Raw genomic sequence first — 18,993 nt, 5'->3', positions numbered from 1 at the left:
GCCACCCGCCCATGACACCCCGGCTCCCAGACGTCCCGCCGCTCGCTGACCACGCTCGAGCCATTCCCTTGTGGGCGCTGTCACGCAGATAACTGAGTTTGCAAATGACAATGCGGGCACATGAACTGCCTTCCACAGCTCGCGGACCATAACAAATCGATTGCAGCCCCATATGCACCGCCTTCTCAATATGTTTCCCGGTCGCTGCGAAGCTTGTTTCAAATGTTCCTCATGTTTTGCAGCATATTCTGGCTGCGTGCTGAACCTAATGCCTAGGTATCGGTATTCAGTTGCCATCTCGAGGACGTCCCCGTTTGGTAGGTGGACCGGCTGCTCGGCGTCCAGCGGCGCTGAAAAACACAGCACCGCCGACTTCTTTGAGTTGAAGCTCAGGCCAAGTGGCGCCATGGTCTCAGCGCATATGTTGATGAGAGCCTGGAGGTCCGCATTGGTCTCTGCCATTAATACTACATCATCGGCAAAGACTAGGCCCGGTAATATCCATCGGTCCTTTACACCACCGCTGATGTAGCTTAGCGTGAACTCAAACTGCGCTTCCAACAGCTTGCGCTCCACCCCTGCAGCGTACAACATATACAAAAGAGGGGACAACGGGCAGCCCTGCCTCAACCCTTTCTGTACGGCCACTGGCTCCGAGCTGACGCCGCACACTGTGGCCACCACTGTGCAGCGTGCATAGAGGCGACGAAGCACGTCGATCCAGGCGGAGGGCATTTCCAATGACTCTAGGCGTTGCATTAGAGGCTCATGTGGTACGCTGTCATACGAATTCGCGACGTCCATAAAACAGCAGGTCAGCCCACGAGCTTCCCTTCTTGCAACCTCAATACACTGGGTGAGGACAAAAATATTATCCTCCAGCCGCCGGTCTCGACGAAAACCATTTTGGAGCTCCGTCAGATGCCCATTTTGCTCCGCCCAGCCACTCATCCGCACTTTTAACACCTGCGTAAACACTCTGTACATTACACTTGTCACTGTCAGAGGCCGGTAGTCGCGCAGAAGGCCGCTGTCCCCACCCCTCTTGGGAATCAGTGTCACTCTTGCACGACACTGTATGACAGGGCGCGCCATATGACAGGGCGCGCCATCTGCCGGAAGGCGAGGCAAACGACGTTCCGGCTCGTCTGCTCGTCGAATCTCTCCTTCCGGTAGATGGCGCGCCCTGTCAAACCAGCTGCTCGGCTCGCGTATAGCTCTCGTCTGCGACAGCTTTACTCGCAGTTGACAGCAGTTTCTTCTTAATTTCAGGAAATGCAGGCAAGTACCGACGTTTAATTACATCTCAAATAACGTAGACCATAATACGCTACCCCGTGAGCGATGTTTGCTCTCGATTAGGCCAGTAGTTTGCTCACAGGAATTTTTTAAATTCCCGCAGATAAAAATTGAATTCTTTGAATGCAGAACCACTCTTTCTCTATACTTGACATTCATAGATAGTCCTTATACGACTCCTCGCGCAGGGGTGCAGCGGTTAAGCGGTGCGCGGAAAGTGAGGTCGCATTTTTTTCTCTCTCAAGATGGCAGCAAAAAAAAAAAACATTGTAGATTAAGGTAGTAGTGGTGAAAAACCTTTTTTTTAATACTCAAAGAAAGTTAGGGGGTCAGGATACCCCGCTACATGGTCGGTATCCTTAGTGCGGGACACCGCACGACGAGGCCCCGTCTCGAGCCCCTTTTAATAGAGCCCTTTGGGACTTCAATGTAGATTAAGGAGAGCAGACTGCATTTCGTCCCCTATTTTCGTGCTATAGTCTGATGCATTTTCCAACGTTCTTTAGGGAAATATCAGAAGCGTTGGAGTGATCACGGCGAGAGGCGACAAGTGTGTCAGCACCATTTCTGCGAATTAGCATTGCTTGAAAATAGGGGACGAAATGCAGTCTGTAGATTAAGGAGAGCAGACTGCATTTCGTCCCCTATTTTCAAGCAATGTTAATTCGCAGAAGTGGTGCTGACACACATGTCGCCTCTCGCCGTGATCACTCCAACGCTTCCGATAATTCTCTAAAGAACGTTGGAAAACGCATCAGACTAATGCGTGAATTTATGCGCCCATTGCCGTTTTCGAAACGGTGAAAACAATCAAAACTGTAAACCACGGCTTGACAAAATCTAACTTTTGACGAGGAACAAAATAGATTAGATAGGAAAGTATCGGAAATCTTTTTTATCAAGGCGAGAGGCGACATGTGCCAGCACCACGTCTGTCTCCCTGCATACCAGCGAATTCACAATGCTTGAAAGCAGGGGCCGAAATTCAGTCCGCTCTCATTAATCTACAATGCTTTTTTTGCTATAATATTGGATCAAAAAAATGTGACCTCACTTTTCTTCCCCCCCCCCCCCCCCCTTCATCTTCTGGACCTTTCCCTCTGTGGTCAGTCATAGATGCACATGCGCTCACTGTCGTCTTATGTGTTCAAAGAAAATACGTATGAATAAACACAGTTGGAGTCAGCACCCGTCCTGTCACGTTTTTCTGTGTATTCGTCTAAAAATGTAGCGCTGTTTAAATTTCAAGAAAAGAAAACATCTTCGTCATGTCTTGTCTGCTAGCTTTTAAACCTAATGATTCCAATTAGCACCGCTGTGCGGCAAATGGTCAACTCTTATCTCCAGTTCTTCTCAGTCGAGATCTCTGAACTCCTCTTCTGTAGACGCGATGAATTGTATTAAAGAGATCGTGTCTTCTTGCCTGGCACCCTTGCTTATTGGGATTTTATTAATTTCTGCACAGCTGCAATAGGTAATTTCCAGTACACTCACGTGTACCTTTTCCACATCCTGGTTCTGTAATGCCTGCATGACTGCAGAGATTCTGATTGAGGCAAATGCTTTATAGTACTCTACTAAGGTTATACGAGGTCTGTTAGAAAAGTATCCGACCTTATTTTTTTTTGCGAACACCTGATGGATATGAAACAAGCGCGCTTGCACCAGCAGACCTTGAAGTGTCGTGCGCATGCACGAATTTTTTCCCGCCTGCCGATAGAGTCAGTCGCTGGGAGGCAGCGTTTGAGTGAGGTAGTGCGCAGTGCTCTCGTCGGATTTTTAGTGCAAGCAAAATGGCGGTGCGACAGGAGCAGCGCTAATGGATCAAATTTTGGCCAGAAACGGGGCGGCAGCCAAGTGGAAACCATTCGAAATATTCAGACGGGTTTCGGTGACGATGCTTAGAGCAGCACACAAATTAAGCAATAGTACAACTGGTTTAAAGATGGCCGCACATCGGTGGGGAGCGAGCCACGCTCCGGTCGGCCATCAACATGCCGAAATGGCCAAATCATTACTGAAGTGAACGCTCTAGTGATACGGGACCGTCGTGTGACTATCCGAGAAATTGCGGAAGAGGTGGACATCAGTAGTTTTTCTGCACATTCCATTATCACCGAAGATTTGGCCATGAAGAGAGTTGCGGCGAAATTCGCGCCGAAGCTGCTCACGGTGGAGCAAAAGCAGCTTCGTGTTGAAGTCTCACAGGACACGCTGGATTCCACAAACAATGACCCCGACTTCATCAACACCATAATCACTGGTGATGAGTCTTGGGTGTACGGGTACGACCCGGAAACCAAATCCCAGCCGTCACAGTAGAAGCATTCCACGTCCCCACGACCAATGAAGGCCTGCCAAATGGTCAGCAACGTCAAAGTGATGCTGACTGCTTTCTTGGACTCTTGCTGTGTGGCACACCACGAGTACGCACGCCCCAGCGTCAAACAATGATTAAAGAATACAACAGGGATGTCCTCCGTCGCCTACGTGATGCTGTGCGGCGGAAGAGACCGGAGTTGCGGTCAACAGGAAATTGGCGCATCCACCACGACAATGCTCCTGCACATTCTTCGCACCCGATTCAGACTTTTTTGGCAAAAAACCAGACTGCTGTATTCAACTCACTCCTTACTCTACTGGTAAGGCCCCCTGCGACTTCTGGCTGTTTCCCAAAATCAAAAGGCCATGGAAAGGAGCGCGATTTCAGACAAGAGAGGACATTATGGCTGCAACGACAGCTGAGCTAAACTCTATTCCGAAAAAGGCCTTTTCGGAATACTTCCAACAGTGGCAGCACATCTGGGAGAAGTGTGTGAAGTCCCAAGGAGACTAGTTTGAAGGTAATTAGGTTTCAAACGCTCCAGTTATGCCATTTTTTTTTCTACGGCCAAAGGTCGGATACTTTTCTAACAGACCTCGTATACAGGGCGTACCACCGAAGACTTTACATAACTTTTAAAGAGAGGCTTTTTGAGTTATGAAAGCGCTTTTTTTGCCATAGCATCGTCAGCAATGTAGTACATCAGAATACTAAGACGTGCTAACTAGCAGTCTCGTTAATTAATATTTAATGGCTAACTTTTTAACTATTACCTTTAGGCTAATAAGTGACCGTAAGTGACATCAATATCAGTGTTTATAATCCGAAATTGCGATTACCCTCGGCGCTGTGGCCCACCAAATTTTGGCTATTCGGACGAGTTACGTGCAGTACAGAGAGGTCGTTTTACCTGCAAGCTTATCGAAAGTGCATGTATTTTGGCGCCATAAAGCCGAAATTTCTTGAGCGACAGCGCCAAGGGTAACCGTGTTTTCAAAATTCTAAAAAAACTAATATGGATACTACTGGCGGTGGAATATACATCATCATATCACACCTCTGAATAATTAAGGAGCCTGAGGATACAAGTTAAAAGTTATGTATCAATTATTAACCAGCCTGCTAGTTAGCAAGTCTTAGCAGTGGTCTGATGCACTACACAGCTGACAATGCTATGCCGAAAAGGTGCTATTCTAACTCAAAAAACGCATTTGTGAACATTGCGCAGTCTTACATGAAACGCCCTGTATAGCTGTTGGCTGCATCCTGCGCATTTCTCTACCACGGGATTCATAGTATGGACATCGTCTATTTCCGAGTAGCCTTGACGAAAGCCAGCCTTGTAGTTGGGTTCGTTGAAGTGTGAGATTGTTATGAGAAGGTAATTGACGCCAACCAAGTAAAATACAGGAAAAACACGACGTTTCGGGACCGGCTCGGCCCCTTCTTCACGGTGTGACTACGGGCGAGCGCAGCTTGGCTTTTTAGGCCCCTGCGTGGTGGACCTCCGGGTCAATGGCCGCAGCCCATGGACGTAGGATGAGGGGAGTGTGCCCAGAGAACGATTAACATTCTCTCGTGTTTTCTGAATGTGCCACGACTCGAGTAGAAGCCTCCTGCGTGGGTTAGCTTCCGTTTCCAATACAATGGTGCTGTCGAAGTCAATTGGGTGGTCACACCCTTCGCAGTGTTCGGCCGTGGCGCTGCGTTGAGGATTCATGTGACGGACGACCGCTCTGTGTTGGCTCGTCCTTTCCGCGAAGTTCTTCTTTTCCCCTATGCAGGAGGCTTCTACTCGAGTCGTGGCACATTCAGCAAACACGAGAGAATGTTAATCGTTCCCTGGGGACTCTCCCCTCATCCTACGTCCATGGGTTGCGGCCATTAACCCGGAGGTCCACCACGCAGAAGCTTAAAAAAGCCAAGCTGCGCTCGCCCGTAGTCACACCGTGAAGAAGGGGCCGAGCCGGTCCCGAAACGTCGTGTTTTTCCTGTATTTTACTTGGTTGGCGTCACTTACCTTCTCCTAACATTAAATTTCCCAACCAGACAGACTTCTGTCGAATGTTTTCTTTTAAGTGTGAGATTGCCCAAATCCTATTAGTCATTTCTTTAGTAACTAACCTGTAGGCAACGGTCAGTAAGTTGATCGGTCTGTAATTTTTGAAGTCCTTGAATTCGTAAGGATTAAGATAACAGCGCTCTTCCAAGATTCGGGCACACTCGACGTCGTGAGGCATTGCGTATACAGGGTGGACAGTTTTCTAGCATCATCTACCCAACGTCCATCAGCACAGCTGCAGTTACCTGATCCTCTCCTATGTTTGCCCTCCGTGCATTGCTTCTAAAACTTTCTCCACTTCCTCAGAAATGTCCAATCCCTTTGCACGGCTGCCTTCGTTATTATCGTCCAGATTGCTTCGGCTATCGTATAATCTTGCGTACAGCTCCTGGTCTTCTTTAACTGCCTTACACCTAATGACAATGACATTGCCCTATTTGTCTCTCAATGCGTGTATCTGTTTGGATCATCCGCGTACATCAGCCGGATTCTAGGTCCTCTTGCTTGTTACTAATGTTCCTTAAGCATGTATTTCTTTTTACACTGAACCCCCCTCCCTTCCTCCTCTATGTAATATCCTCGAAGGAGGGCTTTTAGGGATATGTTGAATAAATAAATAAATAGATATAGAGATAACTTCCGTGACCCGCATTAGGATAATGCGAAAGAATTGACGCCTCCTGGGTACTAGCCGCCTGTTTCTTTTTGGTTGTTAATTAACTTGGCATAATTACTCAATTGGCATAATTATCTTATGCTTTAATTAAAGATCCTTTTATTTACTCTGATTATACCTTCTTTTACCTCAATCAACCATTTTGATTTTTCCTGTTTGGCGCCAAGGTTGCTTCCCTGTCCTTTTATATCCCCGTGCAGCCTATTCAACCGCCCACTGTTTATTGCTGATAATTAATTAACGACTTATTCTATATCAATTAAAGTTTTTGCTCAATTAATTGTCACTCAATAAATACATTTAACTTCATTTCAAACCTTATTTTCACTCTTTTGCCTATTTTTTTTACTATTTTTCCGTCCACCGCTGTTCTGCCGCGCACTCAATTTACCCACATTTTCGCCATTTCGATGCTCTTCGACATTTTTGGCTCTAATTGATTAAGCAATCATCCTATACACATAATTTTTGTTTTGCGCAGGATCATCACATCATCCTCTTTTGATTATAACCACTCGTTTCATGCTACGTCTTCTGAGAACGTCACAACTGGACACGTTTTGCGGTCATGTTTTGGTGACACGACCCCTCTGACATTGCCTAGAAATGCTTTCAAATTAAAAGTAAATATATTACACCACATATTACGTATATATGTAATTACGTCTCTCTGTGTTTTGTAGATTTTTTTTTCCTGTCGCCCTGACGAGCGGAGGCAACAAGCAGCGTCTTCAAAATTCCCACAAGGGGAGAGACGTGCGCTCCCGATGCTCACGCCTCACTCTGGCCACAGCCGGAAACTGAAAGACACGAAGATAATAACAGATTCGCAAGACGTGTGCAGGAACTACAGGGGCGGGAGAAGAGAGGCTGCCATAAGGATCCTGACGGACATAAAGGAAGCCCAAAAGCATGCAAAGCTTATATGCACACCAGAGCATCGGATCACACAGGGGAACGAATGTGCACCCGCGGCGCAGACTGAGCACTTCTACCCGGGGCACTGCAACACACGGACGAACACAAACATGCTGACCACAGGTTCACAGTTCCTGCAGCACTATGGTCTAGGCTGAAGAGAATATGCGCCGCCGGATGAAGTACTAGACGAGAAACTTCAACACTGACAGGAATACAACCATGCACGTCATGGAATCTACACAGAAGACTATGAGCCACAAATCGTGCACTGTGGCGTAGAGGTGGACCTAACCTAATCCAAGGCAACTCGGAAATAGAAGGGAAAGAGGAACCGACGATTGAGCGGGGGAAGGAAATGCTATCCAGCTGAAACTTGAAATTTCAGCAGGAGCTGATTGAAAGGGCAGCAGCTGCTACAAGATTCTGCGGAACCCAGGAATAGAGGGACCGACCTGCAATTTTAGGTAAAATTGAAAATCTTTCATCTTAATTATCATCGCCACGCGCGGCGCGGATGGACGATGAGCAAATCAACGCTGATACTGGCTATAGCAAGAAAAACAAGGAAAACAACGAAGCTCATGCTTCACTGTACCATGATCGCGTTCTGTTTAAGGCACTGCACCACAGATGATGATGATCAAGGTTTAGCTGGGCCACCTACTGATAAATAGGTCTCCTATGAGTATCAATAAGGTTACAATTTAAAGCGTTCGCTTCCATTCGTTCTATGGCGCCAAGAAAACTGGCGCTTCTTTTAATCCGTAAGATAGCAACCTCAATCCGTGTGAAGAAAACACGGTTTCCAATCTTTTCTTTTTTTTACCCTCAGAAATAACAACGAGCAACTCATTTACCGTCTGCCCTGGGTTTGGGGTATCGTTTTCGTAAGCATTTCGAAAATGAAAATTTTGAAACCTTTTGCATGGGCAGTGAGATAAGCCCGGAAGTTTGGGCACTGCATCATTGAGAGACCGGAAATGGGCTTCGGTGTATAATACCTTTGCGTCGGTGCCTCCGTGCGGGCGCTGTCCCATCTCGAGGAACGGGTATCGGCCCACCGAAGGGTTCAGGTCGCTCCTGGCAGACAGGGCGTTCTCGGCGTTGTACTTGGGATCACACGCGTCACACACGGCCAGTGGGTCGTGCTCGTAGTTGTTGTACCTGCGAGGGGCAAAGATTTCGCAGAAGCAATGCAGTAGCCGTGAACGCCGCCATCTATGTCTCTTTTTTGTGTGTGTGATGGGAGAGGAAGTGGGGACTGAATAAAGGATTCCACTAAGCAAAACAGCGGTCGATAAGCGCAGACTGTCAGCTGTTTATAACATTAAGAGAGTTTTAAATTGGCTAGTTGGTAGTTAACATGGTTGGTAGTTACCATGGTGATTAACATTGCGCTTTTGAAAAAGACTTAGAACAACACAGGGACTAGCCTTGAGCAAGGGTCTCATTCGGGGGTCTAGAATCGCTGCAGTGTCAACATGTTTTCGATGATTAAAAATGGGATTTTTTAATTTGCCTCAGAAATGTTTCTTCTGTACTTTTATAACTCTCCGCGACCATATCTCCTTATTAGGAAATCATATACACATGACCTTCCTTACCTGCATAGGCATGCGTGCGTAGAACACGATGTATGATTACGGCAGCTCTGGCACACTACTTTCTTGAGACACAGGTCACCAAAGCCGAGAGAGAAAAAAAAGTCACCTGCGCCAAGTTTGGCTAAATTTATAAAAATAATAAATAGCGCCACTTTTAAAACAGAAAATAATAACAATGCGCATACTAACATATTCCTATTTTCACTCTAAACTTTAAGATACCTGTTGTTATTATATTTCTATTTATTCCGAATAAAGTACCAAAGCTGGCCAAAACAGCACAGTGCGTAAGCGTGGCGCTCAAACTCTTGGGGATCAAGCATTGTTTGTGGTTCGATAATATTTTGGGGGGCAAAACCAATTGCAGAACTCTTCATTCTAGTCATCAGGCAACGGCATATAAAAATATCCAGTAAATTTTAGAGGTCGACTAGCAAGCCTTTGGTGCATGTTATCTGGAACCAATGTACTCAATTGAAGAACAGAACAGATTACTTATTGTGGCAAAAAATTACATTGTTATATAGAGATCATTTGATGCAACTTTCAGGTCATTGTGCATTTCTTAATTGTGCATTTCAATCAACGCCGTTAAAATAATTACCTGCCATTCCGTTTCTTTTTCAGTTTCTCGCCATGTTTTCTTTACGCACGTCAAGTCTTATGCAGTGTAGCACCGTATAGGTATGGGCCGCAAAGTGCAGAGTGCTTGGGCATTGTATTTCACTGCAGCTCGTTCAGCAGATCAAATTCAAAAGGAGTTCTTCAATGGATTACCGAGCAGTGCCGCTGCACGTACTCCCCGTCTTTCATTTCCTTGCCCAACTTTTCATACGAGAGCCTTTGAATGGCACGTCTGGCATATTTTGGTTCTGCCTTCGCCGCTGGTGAACTACAATGTACTTCAGTGCGAGCTTTTCAGACCGAGCATTTCACTACTGCAGCTCAGTCCAGTTATTGTAGTATACAGCGTGATCTCCTGCAACATTTTTTTTTCATCAGCTGTCCACTGGCGCTGCATATTGTTGCCATTAAATCGGAAATGCACTGAAGACAAAAAGTGGCCGCGGCTCGCACAGGATAGGGCTAATTGGAGATATATGGGAAGGACTTTGTCTTGCAGTTCATGGGCTTAGTCAGGCGGATGATGATGCACTGAAACAATGTAAGAAGCATCACAGCTGGATACGTCGACAGAAGATGATGGAATGATGGAAAATAGGGGCGTCCCCTTTGAAACGAGGTGGCGGCAATGGCCATCATGCTAAGCTTTTTTTCATTTTTTTGTTTAACTGCGTTTTAAATTGTCATTGTCATTCAAAAGGAGTTCTTCAATGGATTACCGAGCAGTGCCGCTGCACGTACTCCCCGTGTTTCATTTCCTTGCCCAACTTTTCATACGAGAGCCTTTGAACCTGAGAATGGCACGTCTGGCATATTTTGGTTCTGCCTTCGCCGCTGGTGAACTACAATGTATTTCAGTGCGAGCTTTTCAAACCGAGCATTTGACTACTGCAGCTCAGTCCAGTTATTGTAGTATACAGCGTGATCTCCTGCAACATTTTTTTTTTCATCAGTTGTCCACTGGCGCTGCATATTGTTGTCATTCAATCGGAAATGCACTGAAGACAAAAAGTGGCCGCGGCTCGCACAGGATAGGGCTAATTGGAGATATATGGGAAGGACTTTGTCTTGCAGTTCATGGTCGTAGTCAGGCGGATGATGATGCACTGAAACAATGTAAGAAGCATCACAGCTGGATACGTCGACAGAAGATGATGGAATGATGGAAAATAGGGGCGTCCCCTTTGAAACGAGGTGGCGGCAATGGCCATCATGCTAAGCTTTTTTTTCATTTTTTTGTTTAACTGCGTTTTAAATTGTCATTAAAGTTCGCCATTTTCTTTCGCTACGGTTTCCTACACCTTTAGCCTTATGTAACCTCTCTGCTTTTCAGCCACCAGTCTTCCAATCGCTTTTTGCTAACTTCCATTGCAAAATTATTTACGTGACCATTGTTATCTCTAAACCCTAGGGCCTCAGGAAGAGTGACTGCGCCTGTACCGACATCCGGATGGACACCATCACATTTGAGTATGAGCTGTGCAATTGTGTCTACGGATCTACCGCACACAGCACATGTGTCATCATCATCTTTATTTATTTTTTTTGTAGCTGCGCGTTCTAAGACACCCTGACCTAGCTTCAAAGAGTAAAGTACTGCCTCTTGGGTTATCATAAAATTCCTGCCGGATCTGCCTTTTGTCAGTATCGATATAGTTCTACACTATGCTTCTTTTCCATTGAATTAATCCAATTTTTAACTTCCGCGTTTTTAACCTGTTGATTAATGCTCTTTCTTTCTCCGTCTTCGTGTCCGGCATACTTACTAGTTAGTTTCCTAGTTCTTTTCCGCAATTTTGAGTCAACGCTCTTTCTGTATAAGTATTTAAGTGCCCTAGCTGCCCACCTGTTATCGTCCAATCTCCACAGGCGTTCTTCATATAGTATTTTACTCTTAGCTTCCCGTGCTTCGAACGATGCTCAGCCCATATCTCCTTGTACTGCCTCGTTTGTGGTTTTACCGTGGGCACCTAGTGCTAATCTTCTAACAGCTCTCCAAGAGATTTCGAGATCATTGAACGCCTAGACATAGTTGACGGTGAGTCCGCTGTCGCAGCACGAATTTGTCGGAAATAAATTGGCTTAGAAACGAGTTGCTTTATGCTTTTAGATGCATTCGCCTGCTGTGACTGCTGAATCGACTTGAGAGGTTCAGCGTGAAATTAAATGATTATAGTGAAGAGTTTTGTTTACAACCCTTTTTATGGATCGCGCTTGCCTGTTACCCCTAACCGGGGGTAAATATCGCTTGCGCCCGCATGTAAACACGCATATGCGATAGCGTTTAAGAATATATCTGCTTCGACATGTCGTTTTATACTTTCACGCTTTCATCTTAGATGTACCTGTAAGCTTTCAACGAAGGGTTGACCTTGTAAGTTCCGTGCAAAATAAAAAATAGTTTTTAAAATTTTAGCAGAGTGGTTTGTTGGGCGAGTTGGTTTACCATATTGAAATATACCTGCGCTTAAAAGACACGGACTGAAAGATAGAGAGACACACACACAGCGCTGTGTGTGTGTGTCTCTATCTTTCAGTCCGTGTCTTTTAAGCGCAGGTACATTTCAATCTAAAATTTTGTTTACTTCTGTTTCTATGGGGCGCCGATACCCGCCAGTACCCAGAAAGGCGGAATCAGAGGCACCGCACTTTTGGCGTCTTGGTCTGTATGCTTTTAAAATCACGTGCATGCATTCTGTTTCCATGATCTCACTCGATAGCCATAAAGTTTTCTTCGACGCTGGTAACGCGTTGACTACATCAAAATTTTCAACACGCTGCGTTTATAGTTAATAGGTAGTTTAGAAGAACTTCTTGTTGGGCAAGTTGGTGCATTGCTTTGAAGGAACCAAGTTGCGCTAAAAAAAGACAGCCACAGGAAAAAGCCAAGGAGACAGACAGAGCGCAATAGCAGCGAATTTTGCTGCCGCTAGGTTATTTTTGACAAGGTAAGTTGCTGGGCGAATTGCTGGGCGAGGTTATTTTTACAGCCAGGAAATCGGCGGCAATTTTTCTTTCAGGCTTCTCTAAGAATCTGTGAACTGGCAATTGCTGCTTACAGTGTTTTTTTTTTCAGTGCGCGAAATAAGCTCGACGAAGTGAAATTTATGGGCACGAAAAATCTCTTAGATGCATTACATGGATACGCGTGAGCATATTCACTGGTGATGCTGCAAAAGCGCGACGGCAAACAGTTCATGTTGGTAAATTCACTGGGCAAGGCAATAACACTCTGCAAACCTCATAAGGCTGAGGACTCCATCGACGTCCTGTGGCTCCTTGTAGCCCCTCCTGAGCATAAGTGCCCGCGGGCACTTGTCGTAGGTGAACCAGTCGCCGTACTGCTCCACGAGAAGGGGCAGCCCACTCGCGTTAAAGATGGCCGGAAAAAACCTGCGCCCACCAGCGTCAGAAAGAAATCACACGGCGTTGAACATAGCAAAGCGCAATTAAAAGGCAGGGACAAGAAGAAGAACGCAAGGAAATTGCTTACCTTGATGCCTGTTCACGCTTAACACACTTGTGTTAAAGCCGATTCATTGCTTGGTTTGTAATTTGTTTCCGCCGTCTATGTATCTGTATATATGTGCTTTTCCCGAGTAAAGAACTAGTTGATGTCAAGCGTTTGTCCTGTGTGCTTCTCCTTCTTCTCCCTGTATTTTAATTGCGCTTTGCTAAGTTCAACATGTATTACCAACTCGCCCAACTTTCTGCATTGCTTGAAGCTCCTGACGACAGACGAGGGGACGAAGGACAAGTGCCAAAGTGGTGCGTTCAGTTGGGCGAGTTGGTATACGTTCATATTGGAAAGTTCTTTAGGTTCATGTCTGAGCGGCGCGCGCGCGCTTCTTTTCGTTTTCACGTTTTGCCTTCAGTTCGTGTGTCAAGCCTTTCCTTCATCCTTATATACCCCAGGTTTAATGAATAAAGCCTAAACTGTGAGTAAGTTCTCGTCTTGTGTCTTTCTTCTGGTCCCCTGTGTTTTGTCCGCTGTCTTTTTTTCCCAATATGGACAAGCGCCAAATTTCAACTAAAATTTTATTGCCATAACTGGATCATATCTAGACCTCTTATCGATGCTTGGGCGGCACAGGAAAAAAGAAACATAAGAAACGTTGATAGCAACGCAACACGACATCATAGCCACCTGTGGTAGAGATGGAAATTTGGACCACCGCCAAAAGTGTGGTAGTATGGGCCTTTTTAAATGAAGCGTGAATTTCTTGTATCAACCGCAATCAGCTCAGAAAAGAAGCGGTGGTCGCTTCCAGAATTGCTCGCGTGTGTGGTGGATGCGTCAGCGGGCCATTCAATAGCAAACAAATGCAATTCTCGAAATTGGCAAGATGTCTGCTGTTAAAATCACCTGCATTTTCAATGCGATACCATTAAAAGCCTATTCATAAAAAAAAAGTGTCGTCGGTTATAAAATTTGCCCATTGGATGGAGGTAAATGATGTCACCAAACCAGAATTAACCTCGCTTCCAGTTAAGGTACCAACAGCTTCTTATGCTATCTCATTTCCAACACACGAAGTAATTTAGAGTCCCTTTGAATTTTTTCGTATTTCGTGTTTCTCTGATTCTCCGTTGTTGTCTTTGAAATGGAGTATAGTATCGGAAAGTATGACATGCATACAAAAATACGCATGGTCCATAGCTAACGGCACCCTTCAATTGATTACACATGAGAGTAGAACGTACGATACAGCCGCTGCACAACTGCGACTCCAGCCCCTTATTTTTCTGACAAGCGTTTAAACAACTTTCAAATGTGACTTCCTAGTACCGCCTTCTTCATATTAACTAGATAGCGTTAACACAATAACGCAGATCGTAAGAGTATAATATAAAAGCAATACGTTTTCCCTGTACCATGCAATCGTGGACGGTAAGAACGGTAGTCCTGCTTGTTTTGCTATCACAAAGTACACTGTCTAGAAGCCAATCCCGCAGTAACTTAACCTTCCGAAAGATTTCTTTAGTGTTTCACTTTCAAATAAGCGTGAACATAGTGTTGTTCGTTTCTTGAGAAAATTCGATAGGCAGAAAAAAGATTTTCTGCATTCTGACTGAAGGTAGCGTTTTGAAAAATTATTAGCTCATAAAAGAGCTCTTTGTAGTTCTCCTACAGCCCCTGCAGTGCGATAATCTGTCAGACTGCGTTGTGAGAGCGCTGTTTATTTGCGTATCGCACATGATACAGCGCGCACTTATTGATAATTTTTGTCTCTACGAAGTTTAAAAGTTTTATTTTGAGAAAATAAATTCCGTGCAGTCGAGTGATCTTATATACTTTTTCGCATTGAGAAGATTACGTGCCTTTTTTAATTAGTTACTCCTTCTAATCAAAGCGGTGACCGCACAAGAGCAGGGACGCCGGAACAGGGGGGGGGGGGGGGGGGCAGAGCCTCCCCAAGTATTCTCATGAGGGGGCTTTGCCCGTCCTCCACCTGAATTCCTGCCTTGTTTACATTTTATTTTTTGCTGTAATCTAACTTACGACCTCCGCGTTCCCATGACGTCCCAGTAGGAAACTACACGTTAAGACACCCCCAATTCTCTGCAACAGACATGAATTAGAGTGCTAGCTCTCATTTTGGTTTTCATAGAACGGCAATTTTAACAATAAAAACATTCTGGCGCAGGTACCACGCCGAGCGCCACTTGTTCGCTGTTTCATCTGCGCTGAAATGCAAATACGGTAGTAGAATGACCGAAGCAAGCGTATCTCATGGCCTTCATGTAGAAAACCCTTTATTTTCAATCGAAGATTCTGGAAGCAACTCCGTCCCTTCTTCAGGAGTGACCGGAATTTTCAGTAGCAGCAGAAGCAGAGAGCTGGCCCGACGCGATGGACCGTTAGATTCAGTCGATCGAAAGATTCGTTGAGAATTACGCCAGAGTTCAAGAGACACCCAAGGAGCTCTTGCAGACACCAGATTCAGTGAGCGAGAGCAGCAAGGCTAGAGCTTACGATCGGGTTTTGGAAAAATCTGAACTTGTTAGGTATCGTGCACATTTCCGTAGCCTTCTTTTGGACTTGTGACGAACTAGCAAGGGCTCTCCAGAGCTCAACATATTGCGCCGCTGGTGCAAAAAAGGCAGCAGAGGCTCTCTGCGAGGCGATCTCCCAGTCGCACTCTGAAACTGCGTTTGAGAAGCTGTGGCAGCACACGAGCAGAGCAGCAGCGCGCCTAGGCTTGAAGGAACCTCGTATGTCAAGGCCGAAAAATTCCTCCTGCGAGGTATGAAACGACTGATGGACCTGTCCAGCCATTTGCACTTGACGTTAAGGGCGCGCTGCGCAAGGAGTATTCGCTGCTGCCGACCGAATCATAGTGAAACAAATCAGCGTTATGAGCAGCCGGGCGTGGAACAGCTCGTAGAAGACATCATAACCAGCTCCGCTGGAGGTAGTCACTGTACAGCAGATGAACTACAGGCGGCTTTGGGAGTGTATGCAGTTGATTTTGACTTGTGCAGACTCTCGGCGCAGTTTATGCTATTACCAACTCTTCTAAACGGTGCTGATTCTACCACAACTCTGGGAATTTCGGAGATCCTACAAAAGGAATCGCAAAACATGCGCGAGTTGATGGATTAGGGCGCGAGGTATGTTCAGCTTCTGTTTTCCACTCCATGCGTCTGTCGCTTCCAGGAACGCTCTTTAATGCTCTGCGCATAATAAAACGTATTTGCGGAACCGAACGACTCAAAAGAGGTTATCGCATCTTTTGATTTTGCATATACACAAAGAAGAACGGCGCTCCTAAGTATAGACGACGTCATCAGGGAGTTTGTGAGTAGAACAACGAAGCGAGCGGCAACCACTGGTCCCCGCGTAAGCACCTAGAAAGAGCAGCACTGTACGAAATGTCTGCTGCTTGCGGTTCATTATTGGTAACTCATTTACTGTAGGCGCGTGTGCTTGTATTGTGGTACTTAAACTGTTGCTTTATGTTATGGTTTTGTTCACGCGCAAATGCCGAAATACGTAAATTTATTAAATATCAATAAATACGTGCCCACTGAAAAAAATTCATTTTGTATTTTTTCTTGTTAATGCTTGTATAAATATGCACCATCTAGCGATCAATGAAACACTGCGTAGGAAAAGCAATTTTTTGAGGCAGTTAATTGTTCTCAATCAGGCAAACTTGGATTGTAATATCTGAAAAACCTAAGTACATAGACAAAAAAAGTAAAAAGAATTTTGTCTAGCCCCCCCCACCCCCCCCCCCCCCCCCCCCCCCTGAAATGGTACTTCTGGGCGTCCAAGCTCAAAAACACATTTTATTGCTGAAAGGAGAGTGAGGTCCTAGTCCATTCGGCAGCTGTGGTTTCAGAGCCGCCGCTAGTACACTTTGTGAGGGCTATGGAGAAGGCGATCACCGACTATTGGAGGCAGGGAAAGAGCGCAGCAGACAACGGAGACGAAGCTAGAAATGATGCATAACCGACGAAACAAAACTATAATCAAGCTGTGCAATGTACTAACGGCCAGGAAGCACTCGCCTACAAATGAGCAGAAAAATTCAAGCAGAAGCAAGAGTTAAACTCATAGTTTTTCAGCGCAACGGCACACGGCCAAAGAAAAGAAGCAGGAAGAGAAGAAGGACGAACACAGCGCTGACTGTCAACTGTTTATTTAGGGGCGCACACACAGCTTAAATGCACTCAGACCAGCGCAGGCGCACATCATGCAAGGTAAATAGGAAAAAGAAGAAAAAAGCCTGCATCATATCTTTGTCGCATACAACTTCGAAAGGAACATCTTTTCTATGGTATACAAAAGAACTAAAGTATCGCTCACACATTCTGACCCTGCTCTCTGAATATAATATGCCTCTATCGTGTCACGGGTTATTTTTTATTTGCTTCTGCTCAGAATCCTCACTCCCGAAAACACCAGCGTACAGTCCTTGCGAGTAGCGCAGTGCTCGACAAGGTTAGCACCTTCCCCATTCCTTAGGTCTCTTGCGTGCTCCCTGAGCCGGTCGTTGACGCAGCGCCCAGTTCGCCGATGTACGACCTGCGACACGTCAAGGGGATCTCGTACACAACGCCTGTGGCGCATTCCGCAAAGCGGTTCCCGTGCCTCTTTTACAAACAGGTTTTTTGTTTTCACCTGTGATGCATAGGGCCAACTGGCCAAGCTTCCGAGGGCTGAGAAGACCAACGGCCCGTTTGTGCGGTTTGCCACGTTTTTCAAGCCATGGGATACTTTGTGCACGTATTTGTTTGGTTTTGGTTTTATGGGGTTTAACGTCCCAAAGCGACTGATGCTATGAGAGACGCCGTAGTGAAGGGCTCCGGAAATTTCGACCACCTGGGGTTCTTTAACGTGCACTGACATCGCACAGTACACGGGCCTCTAGAATTTCTCCTCCAAAGAAATTCCAGCCGCCGCGGCCGGGATCGAACACGCGTCTTTCGGGTCAGCAGCCGAGCACCATAGCCACTGAGCCACCGCGGCGGCACGCACGTATTTGTGCCACAGGCGTTGTGCATAGTGAAACGAACTGTGCGCCGCACTTCAGTAGTCTATTGATTAGGTTTGACTTGGAGGAGCAACGATACTATGCTCCAAGGCAGCCCCTCAGACTCTAGGTGTCTCATTGAAAGCGCATTGCAACAAATTACCGAGGTGTAGAGGAACCACAAGTTGAGATGAGCTTCAGTTTATTTCCCAGAGCAAGCACAGGGCATGCATAATGTGGGGTGAAGGCGACAGAGCTGCGTCAGAGCAGCTTGACTGGCCCGTCATGCGTTTTAAGGGGCTGGTCTGTCCCGGCACCTTAAGAAATACTTTCCTTTCAAGAAATTGCCATTCCTTGACTCAGTATTTTAATTGCTACTTAGTTATGGCTTTTTAAATGCAGTGTTATGTTTTCACAAACAGTACCCCTTAGTCCATGGTATCCATTCCATATATGGCCATTCTTTGATTTAGTATTATAATTCTTTCTTAGTTATGGCTTTTTAAATTCAGTGTTAAATTTCCACAAAAAGTACACGTAAGTGCATGATGTGTCATATATGACACGCAATATTATTTAGGTAGAATGGAGCAACCAGATAGCGTTTCTGAAAACTAACGTTGGTATGGTACATTTCGCTCCAAATGGATATCACTAATTTTTTTAGCCAAAAATTAAAATTCATGCAGTAAGAGGTTAAGGGCCTTATTCAGCAGAGAAACCGCCCTAGCTGGGGTATCTTTTGGCTTTGGCGTTGTTATCTAGAGAAAATTTTGGCTGATCTAGAGGGTGTGACGTCATATCCACATGACCTCGCGCGGGTATACTTCAAACACCCCACAGTGATTACACAGTACAGTGCTGATGACGTCACTACACAATTCCTTATTGGTCTACAGTGTCGTGGAGCCGTTGCGTAGTGCATCTAAAGAAAAAAAAGCAATTGTGCTGAGAAAAAGAATGGTCGAGCCAGGACTACAATCGCTACCCCCCGAACACTA

The 18,993-nt window shown here is 45.7% G+C and overlaps 1 protein-coding gene across 1 annotated transcript in view; it reads right to left on the bottom strand.

Annotated features, from left to right (window-relative positions):
- LOC149326751 (putative aminopeptidase PLBD2) overlaps positions 1-18,993 on the bottom strand; it is a 70,420-nt gene that overhangs the window by 13,472 nt on the left and 37,955 nt on the right. Inside the window, exons 9-10 of the mRNA XM_089563101.1 lie at positions 12,750-12,902; positions 8,283-8,445 (exon numbers count right to left, since the gene is read on the bottom strand). Coding sequence (XP_089419227.1) covers positions 8,283-8,445; positions 12,750-12,902 — 316 coding nt within the window. The remainder of the gene's footprint in view (positions 1-8,282; positions 8,446-12,749; positions 12,903-18,993) is intronic.

The sequence above is a fragment of the Amblyomma mixtum genome, chromosome 10, assembly GCF_055824585.1.
Source record: "Amblyomma mixtum isolate Tamu chromosome 10, ASM5582458v1, whole genome shotgun sequence".
Taxonomy (NCBI): Eukaryota; Metazoa; Arthropoda; class Arachnida; order Ixodida; family Ixodidae; genus Amblyomma; species Amblyomma mixtum.
Note: the sequence above shows the minus strand (reverse complement) of the source record. Positions and strands in the feature narration are given on the sequence as shown.